Source organism: Mustela nivalis (assembly GCF_964662115.1).
Source record: "Mustela nivalis genome assembly, chromosome: 12".
Taxonomy (NCBI): Eukaryota; Metazoa; Chordata; class Mammalia; order Carnivora; family Mustelidae; genus Mustela; species Mustela nivalis.
The window spans coordinates 85,556,776-85,569,228 of NC_139031.1; the positions used below are offsets into that span (position 1 = coordinate 85,556,776).

At 49.9% G+C, this 12,453-nt stretch overlaps 1 protein-coding gene across 1 annotated transcript in view; it reads left to right on the forward strand.

Moving 5' to 3' along the window:
* Positions 1-12,453, forward strand: part of CDHR3 (cadherin related family member 3) — a 57,448-nt gene that overhangs the window by 17,587 nt on the left and 27,408 nt on the right. The window contains 2 exon segments of the mRNA XM_082692191.1: positions 9,382-9,476; positions 9,860-9,964. Of these exon segments, the coding sequence (XP_082548317.1) occupies positions 9,382-9,476; positions 9,860-9,964 (200 nt within the window).

Below are 12,453 nucleotides of genomic sequence, written 5' to 3' on the forward strand. Positions count from 1 at the left end.
CTTGTAAACACCAACCCTCAGGTGAAGGAGCCTGTCAGCTTGTCCCTGGGCCAGGATGCTTGGCTCCTAGCTCTGTCCCCTCAAGCGGTCCATGCACCCTGCTGCTGGGGAGTCCAGGCTGGAGAAAAAGAAAAAGAAAAGCAAAAGCAAAGCTCACACCAGCCAGGCAACTAACCTTGGAGCAGGCATCACTCCTGCAAAGCCCGCCTTACAGAGAAGGGCATATTTGAGACACTCAGGGAATGGGTAACGCCGGGAGGCTGTTTCTGCTGTTGGAGGCTTGATTTGCAGCTTCAAAGGGGCTACTTTTTCTAACAGGAGGACTTGAGCCTTGGAAATAACCTCCAGGACCCGTATAATACGGTCTACAGGGTCTGAAACAGAGCTGTTTTCAAATTAGCAGACACATTTTGAGTTAGGGAATAGTCTGTTCTTATTAGAAGATGACTCTTCTGTCCCCAAAATGGTTTATTCAAGGTTCTATTTGCATGAGTAAGTGGAATAGGCAAACACTTAATTGGTCCCTACTGTATGCTAAGAACAATACGAGGTGCTTTAAATGCGAACTTACGAATAACATCCTTATTATATCAGTTATAAGTATGCTTGTCTGAAAATAACAGAAAACCACAGTGGCAGAGGTGGGATTTTTTACCCCTCCCATTACAAGAAGTGCAGAGGAGGGCAGGCAGTCCCGGGCTGGTTTTGTCTTCTTTTTGTTCACCTCATGATCACAACATGGCTGCGATCCAGGCAGGAAGAAGAAGAAGAAGAAGAAGAAGAAGAAGAAGAAGAAGAAGAAGAAGAAGAAGAAGAAAAAAAAGGCAGGAAGGGGTACAAGGTGAAGGGAGAGGCCAACCCAGTCTGTATCTCAAAGATCTTCCTGGAGGCCCTACTTCTCACCAGCCAGAACTGTTGGCCACTGTTTTTTGACGGTGACCAAACGGAAAGGAATTTTGGATGGGTCAACCAGCCAGAATATAGTACCTCATCTATACATTTAGTTCTTTTCAACACTTACCAAGAATCCACGATGTGCCAGGCTTTCTATTGGATACTTGGGGCACAAAGATGAGAAAGACCCATCTTTGTACCTCCAGAAGTTTACGGTCTGGATGGGAGACATTCACACATACACCAGATTATTAGAATTCAGTAAGGCAACGACTCTAAAGTTCATACAAGACACAGTGGGGGCCAAGTGGAAGGAATCTCAAGTGTCAAAAAAATGTTTATTTTTAAATCTCCATCTTTAAATTATCTAGAAAGAATAAGGTCATGGCACCCCTTTAAAAATGCCTTGTAGATCAGGTTGTTGCCGTTTCTGAGGAAGGGAAGCAGCCCCATGTGAGGAGCAAATGGCGCAGCATCGTTTTTCCCTTAGGAGAAAACAGTGCGGTCCAAAGAGGTCTGAGAGCAGCTGCAGAGGACCTGGAACTAGGGGGCCCCACACCTGTGGGTTCTGCCATGGGTTTAGGAGTTCTCTGGGGAGGGGGCTCCCCACGCAGCAGAAAGTGTTAATCACACCTGCACTAGCACGAACAGCTGCCCAGACCTTTGACAGTCAGCCTAGAGGGGCAGACAATCCAGAAAGCACCTTTCTCAGATGAGAAAAATGTACTAACAGTTTAGGAAGTGACATCGTGTGGCCTTTGTGCTTAGACATTTTATTCTGGACGCTTGGAAGGTATGAAAGGATAGACTTTGTCCTATATAAGGAGAAAGGAACTGGGTTGATTTACTATGACCAAACCCGTCCTTGTCACTGAAGCCCGTGGCTGTCCGTTGAAACCAGCAGACAAACTTTAAAAAAAGACAGGTTTCTGGGTCCTGCCCCCAAGGAGTCTGATGTGATGGTCCTGGGGTGTGTCCCAGGCCTCAGGCTTTTTGGAGCCCCCAGCTTAATCTCTTGCACAGTGAGGACTGAGAACCACCTGTTTAAGACATGGCTTCCCAAATTTCCCGAGTCTCTCTCTTAAACTTTCTTTTTCCTGTAGGTCTGGGAGGGGCCTGGGAGTCTGTGTATTTGCCCAATCCCCCAGGACAAGTCTTTCGGTCGGCATGGCTGGGAGGGCTTTCTCAGAAGGTGTTAAGGTCTCTGCTTGAGAATATATGTAGGCCACTTTAAAAACAAAAACAAAACCAGATTCTGACAGTTAAGGCGGCTAACACTTGATCTCAGCTCAGGTCCTGATCTCAGGTTCGTGAGTTCAGGTCCCACACTGGGCTTCTTGCTAGGTGCAGAAGCCTACTTTAAAAATTAATTTATTAATTGATTAAAATAAATGAAAAAAGCACAGATTCCTGGAACACAAACTTCCCAGGTGATTCTGATGCTCTGTACCCTTCGAGAACCACTGAACTGAAGAAACAAGTGGAGGGTTTAATGAAACATCAGAGCAGGGCCAGGAGCCACGGCACGGATCCCGCTGTTGCCGTTGGGGCTCTTCCTGCAGGGCCTAAGCCACCACTGGCCCTGCAGGAGGACCAGCTGCTGAAGCTGGGGCTCAGGACACACCCCAGGCCTCTGCTCATGAGCTGCGACAGGTACAAGGTGAATGGGGTCAATTTGTCCCCCAAGAACTAGCCCATCCCCAGGACGGCAGCTCCTGCTGGGCCCACAGCACCACCCGCCCCACAGCAGATAGGGTCAACACAGGGGGCATCTACCGGGAGTACCATGACCTAAACCATGTCATTTCTGTGGCCAGCTGGTTTGTCGGCCATGGCAATGAGGACAGTATGGTCCGGAATATGTGCGGAGAACCCTGGGGAGAAAGCGAGCCTGAAGGAGGATATTGAGCCTTACTTACAAAGATGGGAACGGTGCCCATGACAACCTTGCTGCAGGGGAGTCCTCTCTGTGTGGGACTCCTCTACAACACAGGTCTTCAGAAGAGTGGTGTTTGAAAAAAATGGCATTGTGCCCCATGATCAGAGGGGAGCCTGTGCTAAGGATGCTGGGTCAATACTGCCATGGTCTGAAGGATCTGGGGTTGATAGTCAATGTATCTGGCGGTGGGTCGGGTCACAGCACATTGCAGCAAGCTGGGCTCTGGCTGCAAGGGTGGTCCTGAGGGAGGAGTCCAAAATGGGATGGCGGGGCCTCCTGGCTCCCCTGCCGCCATGACCTCAGCCAACCCTCTACCTGGCAAAGGTGTGACCCTCAAGATAATTATGGGATCCCCGTTCAGACTTACCACCAGTTCTTACATGATCTTGGGATCATGGTGGAGGTGGAGGGAGAAGGTGCCCATTTCAGATGGCCCTAAACTGATGAATAAACTACGTGACTTCCCATAAGGAAGAACGAAACAAAACCGGAACAAGAACAAACCAGTAAAGCATGAGCGTGAAGAAACCTTGGCTTGGTTTGTGCCTATCAGCTTTCCTGTGGGTTCCAAGGAGCTGCCCTGCCAGTGGGAACCACTAAGGAGGAAGGATGAATTAAATAGCTCTAGGAGATCTTCAGAAACCCTTTAAATGGTTTAAATCCCTACCCACCTTAATAAATTGAAACTTCGCTGCAGATAACATGAAGGTGGGGCTGATGCAGAAACCGCTAGTATTTGCTCCCTCCTTTCCAAAGCAGTTGTAAAAGCCGGTAGTTGTACGTTGTTTGGGCCAGCATTGCCCACAGAGCGGGTCTGCAAGCAGGAAATGACGCCCGTGTATGCCATTTTAAATGTTCCAGGAGCCACATTAAAAAATAAGATGGAGGGGCGCCTGGGTGGCTCAGTGGGTTAAGCCGCTGCCTTCGGCTCAGGTCATGATCTCAGGGTCCTGGGATCGAGTCCTGCATCGGGCTCTCTGCTCAGCAGGGAGCCTGCTTCCTTCTCTCTCTCTCTCTCTGCCTGCCTCTCAGTGTACTTGTGATTTCTCTCTGTCAAATAAATAAATAAATAAAATCTTTTAAAAAAAATAAGATGGAACAGGTGAAATTAATTTTAATACACTTCTTCAATGTTTAAATACTCTTATCCAAACTACTATACTTTCGACATGTGACCAACATCAAATGATTCATGAGCTGTTTTACCTCCTTTTTCTTAATAGTAAGTCTCCGGGCTCATCCTTTCCATTATGCTGATTTATAGCTCGTCTTCTCTCAGACCAGCCCCATTGTAAATGCTCGGTCATCACAGGTGCCGGTGGCTGGTCGCACCTGCTATAGGGAGCAGGCTTGGATCTGGCAGCAGCTCCCCCTCCCTGGGCGCCTTCTGTGTCGTTATGAGTTCCAGGAGGACATTCTCAGAGGCATGTGTTTATACTGGGCTCAGAATGGTTTGTCTGTGAATAATCATACCATCCAGCATTCCTTCTCTGGGCGCTTTCCCTACCTCTTGAAGGAGGTTCAGAGAGATCCAAGCCCCTCCCACCCAACTCCCCCACTCCACCTCCCCCTCTGCTCAGCGAGGGCCACCGTGATGGCAGGGAAGCCTCCTCCGAGACTCTCAGGACGTTAATCAGTTTCGCAGCTGGAGGCAAAGTGATCTAGTGCAGCAATTCCTCCATTAAGGAGCTTTCTCTCGGCCTTTCCATTAGGGAAGGACTTTTGCATAAAGTGAAATGTGCTTTGTCTTCACTGGGGCAGACAAAGGATGAAATTAAAAGAGCAATGACCTTGCTTCTAGCTGAGCTACCGGGAGGGCAACAGGGGAAGTCATTCTCTGCCCGCTCCGGCTTGCACCAGGCTCTGAGAAGCGGCAGCGAGCTGTTCTTTCCCTCTTCCTGGGAATAAGGTTGTTCTTTCCGCTGTGGGTGCTGGCTGGCTGGGACTTTTTAGATGCACTGAGCAGCGTTTTATTTCCGGATGAGGGAAGGAGCTGAGGCCTTTGCCTGGGCCCCGAAACTCTAGCCCCTGCTCCTTCCCTTCTAGCTCGTTCCAGCAAATTCTGTTCTTGGTGTCCCCTTGATTTCCCAAGTGACAGCACTCTTCCCGCACCCCACATGTCTCCCCCTCCCCACCACGCACACCACTTGTTCATTGCCCTGTGGCATCTGCCTGCTAACTCAGGAGTCTGCAAAACGTGTTCTACTCCAGGTTCTTCTTGCTAAAATGCTCAAGAAAGGAAAAAGTAGTTTGGGACAATTCCCTCTCCACATACAGCACCCTTGATGACTCTTCATATGTTGGGAGAGACACTTCTTCAAATAGATGGGGTCTGCTGTCCTTAAGATCAGTGAAGGCTGAATCAGCAAATAGGACCGAGGCAGATTTTGGAAAAGGAATGAGAGTATTCGAGAGGGTCGAATCCTTGACAGCCTTACCAGTAAAGGATTCCGTACCTATAGCATTTTTCATTTGTAAACGTGGCTCTTAAAAACATTCAAAGGCTTGCCTCTCACCCGCTTACTCACCCTCATGATAATACTGCCCAAGCCAAGTTAAAGGTTCAGAGTAGGATTTTTTATGGTGCTTTTTTTTAATTTTTCCCCCTCCCAGGCACCCTTCCCTCCTACTTCTGTCCCCCACCTCCTATCTCTGAGCTTGGATAGGGGTGGAACCAGGGAAGAAAGAGGAATCAAGGCTTTTATAAAATGTCCACCTTACACTGAAAAAATGCAGTGGGAACATGGCCTCATATTTATCGCCCCCTACAGCCCCATTGGAAGAAGATGCTGTGTGCTCGGCGGGGTGGGGGTGGGGCGGCTGGGCATGATCTCGGGGGCTTGCTGACCCATTGGCATTCCTGGCCTCGGGAGGCAGAAGGGTCCTTCCTCTCCCTCCTGGAAACATGGCCCCTGGAAGGGGATGGCTCTGTTCTCGGGAGACCAGAGGCTGAATTCTTGTCGCTCGGTTCCACGGCGGGCCTGAAAGCCACGGATGGCTGCCCACGAGCACAGGTTGGATCAGAATTTGCCCGTGGTCCCGGCTGCAGTGAGTGAACCCCGCCCAGATGGCGCGATCTGCCCCCCCACCCGCCCCCCACCAGCCCCCAGGAGCCTGACATTTCAGGAAACTGGGCCAGCTGCCTCTCACCCTCCTTTCTCCCAACACTAGCGACACTAGCAACACGATGAAGGGGGAATGGGGCAGGAAGCTCGGGCTCTGTTGTCTTCCACACTGAAGACATTGTGTCCCGGAGCCAACTGTAGCTGGCAAGGGGCTGCAAAGAGAGAGACCTGGTAAAGGAATATTCCCAGTGGGGACACTCCGGCGCTTGTCTGACAAGCATCTGTGAACCGAATTGATCTGATTACTCAGGACTTTTCTTAGCCAGTGGTGCAGCAGAGAGGGGCTGCAGTGGCTTCTCATTCTATTTAATTTCTGTTTTCCAAGAATGAATACCAAGGGAGCAGCTTTGATTAAACAAGCCTTTAAAAAGGGGAGTGAATGCCAGGTTTTACAGAAAGCTTTACCAAGTTGCTGGCAAATGGCCACAGGACACAATATTTTTAGTCTATGGATATTATCTCCTTTCTAAGTACAAAACTGCTATTCCCATTAACTCAGGCTCGTAGGTTCAGGGATAAGAAAATTAGCCTGGTGTTAAAAGAAAAAAAAAAAATCAGGATTCCAGGAAATCAGCCTCTTAATCAAAAAGAAAAAGAAATCCCCCACGTTCCTGATTCTACAGTCACCTGATTCTACAGTTGCCTGCTGTTGTTCATTTTTCTTGTTTGCTCAGACCTAGGCAGAACTGGGGGAGATTTCATAATCAAGCCTCGCTGTACTGAAGTAAAACAGATTTTTTTTTTTTTAAATTCAGCAAGATATTCGTTGTTGTTGCCTTTTTTTTTTTTTTTTTTTAAGATTCTTTAGGGTGGGAATGCTGGTCTCCAGTGGGACATAGGCAAGAAGAAAAGCCCAGTATTTAACATTTACAAATAGGTATTGATTGAGGAAAATATTTATTGAGCATCTATTATATGTTAGGCATTAGAGATGTAGTAACGAATAAAATGAGGCCCTTTCCCCGTGGATCTTACACTCTAACTGACAGTAGTTAGTTAATTGAGGGATTATCATGTGCTAGGCACTGTTCTAGAACTTTATGTGATAACCCCTTCGACATGCTCTATTATTAGTCTTCGTTGCACAAGCTCTCACAGCTGCAAAGTAGTAGAACCAGGATTCAGACTGAGTAGTCTGGCTCCAGAGACCCTGCCCTTGACTCAACCTCCCCGATTCGTGACTCTTCTAGACAGTGAATTCTAGACGGGGCTAAGTTCCTCTTCTCTGTTTCCATCATATCCTATGTTTGTCTCCCTCTGAGCACGTCTCCTACATTTTCCCTGTATGTTCCATCGGTTGCCCATCAGTTTTTGGAGAGCAGGGTTTGTCTGTCACCTTTGTATCCTGAGATTTTTCTCCTGTTTGAGACTGAGCAGGACTATCTCTTAGGGGATACATAGGGGAGAGATAGATAGGGGACCTATCTCCTGAGCATTAAACACTCAGAAAGGCATCCCGGTCCAGGTGCATAGAGTGAATGCTCCCCTGGGTCTATAAACCTTGCCATCACATCCAGCTTGCGCCTCTGATCTGTGGATATGTGAGGATTCTCTGCAGGGAAGGCTCAGCTCAAAGGCACAGAATGGCTCTGTGTACAGGCAGCTGCTGCCCAGGCTGTGAGCTGGAGAGACAGTGGTGGGGGAGGCGGTCCTTGGGATTTAAACGTCATACCTTTGAGCGCTGCCAAGCTGTTTATACAACTTGGGGGGCTGGAAGAAGGGTGTTCCTTGGTGTTGCCCATTCCCCCTTAAAAATGGGTAAGAACCACTTAAAGGACCAGCAAGAAAGACTTAGTAAAGTAAGCCCTACAGTAGAATGTGTGCCATCATTAACCAACTGGGCTATAACGGAAGAGTTAAGAATATGGGGAAGGACTCAAGCTGCAAAGGGAAAGAACGAGAGAATGTAATTTTGAATAGAGCATCATCTCAAAATCTTTTGGTGGGGTGTACGTTTGCATAGAAAAGATCGGAGGGCTATCCATGAAAATCGTTAGATTTTACAGGTGACTACTCTTGAGTTTCTTTTTTAAATTTTTCTGTCTTTCCTATTTTGTGTGTAGAAAGCATGTTTTATTACAATTAGGAAAATGGTTAAAACCTCCTAATGGCCCCAAACAGGATCGTTAATCTCTTTTCTGTGCGTTCGCTCTTCTCCTATGGGGAGCTTAGCTGCAAATGCACAACAGAGCAAATCGCTGGGTTGGAAGCCTTGGCTGGTGTTTCCTTTGATTCTAGACTTCAGGGGCTGTGGCTCTGATTGCAAAAACTCCACTGATTATCTGATCCAGAGATATAAGGCCTGGAGGATAGGTCCTCTCTCATCCTGGTAGGAAATAATCAAACCTTCAAACCTTAAAGCCCTTTGGGATAAATGGCCATAAACACGGAAGTGGTGGTTTGCATTTTCCAGTGTGGCTTCTGATGGAACCCTCATGATAACATAGAGGAGCGGTTGGTGGTACAGTCCCTGTAGGACAGGCAAGGAAGGGACTTGTCCCAGATCCCGTGGTGGGGACCAGAACTCGGACTCAGCTCTTCCGATCCAGGTCCTTCACCTGCCTCGTTGACATCATCACCTCAGCGAGGAAGCAATCTTGATGAACACGCATGGATAGCACGAGGGTGCTCTTCCCACTGGCTGCCCTTAGGGGTCTGTGCAAATAAGCTTGTATTTTTGTCAGAGCAAGTGTGGCTAGTCAGCAGTCATCATGGGAGCTAGGCTGGGCACTGGGAGCCATAAAGGACTATACTCTAGACACCTCCAAGAGGCAGAGAGAATTCACCCATGGCCATAAACCTGAGATCAGACTCTGAAACAGCCTTCGTAGCTACAAACCAGCTTCCAACTTGGACTTGAGGTCCTGCTAAGTTTTCTCCTCTCTCACTCCTGTCCCTTCACTTTTCCCTGCCATCATGCCAGGGAATGATGCTTGTGAACATTTTTGCACCCTCCTGTATCATAAGTTCTTCCAAGGGTAGAGACCAGGTCTTTCTTACGACTTATTGCTTAACACATGGTAGCCATGTTTAAATAGTGCTGGTCAAAGCCAAGACCTGGACTCAATCCCAGACATTATCCTGAGAAGCACAAGTGAGAGACGGTGACAGGGAAAAGGAGACTGGAGTTGGAAGCAGAGTACCTAGACTGGGAGCCTTCTCGCTCGCTCTGTCACTGAAGCAGGACCCAGGGACCATCTCCTCAGAGTGTGGCTTCTCAGGTCAGAGGCTTAGGCCAGCAGATGCAGAACTTTCTTGCTTCAAGGATCACTGAGTCTGAGAACTGTGCATTGGGCCTCATCCTGAAGCATCAAGGATGTTCCATGGGCCAAGAATATAAAACAGGAATAGAACAAAATAGTCCCCCCAGAAAAAGAAGAAGAGGTACATTCAGTTACATTCTTTCTTCTCTTTGTTTTTTAGTATTTCCTGATCGTCTCCTCAGTGAACTTCACGATGTCTGCTAATGGGACCCTTTTCTCCACAATAGAATTTGACTATGAAGCAGGACACAAAAGGTAGCCTTTGTCAATGACCTTGGTTGAAGTCTGAGGGTTGAGGAGCAGGCGTGGGGAAGCGAGGGAAGCCCCGAGCAGATTCTGCTGCCTTCCTGCTGAGTTCAGAGGGTAGGGAGACCCCCAAAAGGAAGAGGAAGTAAGGCCTCCTTCCCCATCGCAAATCTTCATCTCCACATAATAAGAAGGGCGGGGTGGGTTTGTAGAGACAAGGAAGGGGAAGTGTTGACCTAGCTGTTCTGACTCTGTATGTGCATCTGGAGGACAGTGGGCAGAATGGGGCAGACCAACCTTCCCCCCTCATCCCGCCCCATCTCCCCCCCACTCCACTTCGAGGTAGTGTCGGCAAAGCCTGAGTCCCTCACTCCGGGGGGTTTCCCTGACAGTTTCCTTCTGCTTGCGGGAGTGAGAGATAGCCAAGGGCTCGAAGCCTCCACAACGCTCCAGGTGAACATTGTGAATGTCAACGATGAAATCCCACGCTTCACCAGGTAGGCCTGAGGGTGTGTGGGGCTCCATGGGCCACAGCTGCCATTCCTTCTGGGCGGCCCGGCTTTCTCAGACACATTTAATATACGCCAGAGGGATGCCCTTTGCCCTGGCCCGGAGGAGAGACAAGAGGCCTGAGATCTTCAGTGTCTTTTCTCTGACCTCTGGACATCCCCCTGCCAGCTTTGCTCGCCTTTCCTCTGCACCATGGGGTTGTGGGTATGGTGGGGAGTGGGGAGAGGGGCTGGACATGATGCCCCTGCTGCGGGGCTGGCTGCTGGACCTGTGTAGGAGGTAACGACAAGGCAGGTACTATTTTTTTTTTTTTAAAGATGTTATTTATTTATTTGACAGAGAGATTGCAAGTAGGCAGAGAGGCAGGCAGAGAGAGGAGGAAGCAGACTCCCTGCTGAGCACAGAGCCCGATGCAGGGCTCAATCCCAGGACCCTGGGATCGTGACCTGAGCCAAAGGCAGAGGCTTTAACCCACTGAGCCCAGGAACCCCAAGGCAGGTACCATTTACTAGAGTGTCCAGCATGAATAATAGTCAAGTTCAAGGGCACGCACCATCAGTCAAGGGTTTATAAAGCCCACTCTCAGAACAGTGTCCTCTCTGACTGAGGAGAGGTCTCTGACAAGGTTGCCTAAGAGGCCTGCCCACGGTGGGGTGTTCTAGATTTATTCCTGCTGTGGTGGGTCTAGAAAAGAGATCTGGCGGTGTCTGGCAGTCGAGGCGAGGTAGGGAAGCGAGTCTGGTGCGGGCAGCCTGGGGGAACGGGTCTGGCCCCCAGCTCAGGCCCAAAGGGGACAGTCAAGCCTGTTATAGATTGGGATCTCAGAGGGAATCTGGGATTCTGAGCTGGAAAACGACTTGCAAACCACCCGGCCTACTGCTTGCCAGACAGGCCCCATCCCCGTTGCTGAGCTGGGCTCGGGAACCAGCCCGAGGGAACGGTGAAATCACCAGCCTGGAGAGTGAGAGTAACCGCTCTCGTGGCTGTGAGTAAAATATGGGAAGTTGGGGAGACTCCACCAACAGAAAGGCCCAGGGCCCCAGAACTATGTAGAACGTTTGCAAAAGTCTTCTGCGACCGGCAGGTATAAGGCCGCCCTATGCACCGGCTAAGCCGGTCCTGTTTGGCAAAACACAGCACAGTTGTGAGCCTTCTGGATGTGAGGAGTCTGCAGCCCAGGGGCCGGGGGTCCACGTGGAGGGAAGAGCAGCAGACATGCCCGCATCAGGCTTCCCAGCGACGCCCATGGCCCCACTAAGCTCGGAAGGCTGACACGATCCGTTTCTGCGGACGGGTTCCCCTGGGAGCCCAGCACTGGCGGTTCATAACGAGCTGTGACATCCCCGCCTGGATGCAGACTCCAGTACTCACCGGCACAGCAATGCCGACTCATGGGTAACCCCCAGGGGCAGGCGACGGCCATGCGGTCTGCTGTGTCGCCGCCCCCCCCCCCCCCGACCCCATTCCAATCTGTGACACGGGGAGGCAGGCTAACAGGGCTGCAAAGGGAGAAGTAAGTTCTCCCAAGGGGTAGACTGCCTGGTTTGGACGACATCTTCCAAAAGAAAGAGAATGTGGCCTTGGCTGGTTGCTGGGGCCCCCAGAGATGGGTCTGGGACTCGGGTTCTCTTTTTTGGTTTGAGAAATGATCCTGTTAGGCTCCATGCCAGACAAAAGATCTGTGTGACCGTTTAACCGTTTCGTAAAAAGTCATCGGGCTTTAAGTCAAACAACGACCCATGGGTGTTGGCAGGGATAGGTCTGAAAGAGCCTATCGCTGGAAGCCCTGGGGCAGGGGGGCTGCCCTGACTTCACCCACGGGCTCATCGGAATCGACCTTGTCCTTCAGCCGTCCGTGGTTTGCAAGAGTCTGCTCGGTTTCAAAGTAGGTACTGACGTGGAGGGCTTTCCTGGTTCCCTGGAGCCATGATCCTTCTTTCCCTTCCAAACCAGTGCCAGGACGAGCCATGAGTTCTTTAATTCAGAATGAACACAATTAAACCCTCAGACTGATTCAGCTGCGGAATATGGAAACAACCCTCCTATCTTTACTAGCTAGTAAAGCCCCGCACTGAATACAGCCAAAGAGAACGCCCTTTCTGTGGCAGAGCTCACCCTCTTACTCCTGAGTGGGGGCAAACCCCCAGTGCTCTGTGGCCTCCCGCTGTGTACTCACGGATCCTGCTATTATTACAGTCCAGCACCTTTTTGTAAAAGTACTTGACTTCTATTTGCCCTCTATGGAGCAAGTACTGTGCTTGCTACTTTGGCAGAGCACTTTACCTTAGACTCCAGCAGTCTCTCTCCCACTGCCTGTTTCTTCGGTATCTCCCCGCCATCATTTTCAACCTGGTGCCTCGCAGTGCACGCACACTTTTATGCACCTACTGCATATGCATTCCTAACACTGAAGCCATCCTCTGGGATTCATGCCCTTCCGCGTGAATGTGGCCCCTGGTCCTTGTCTCCCCCTCCC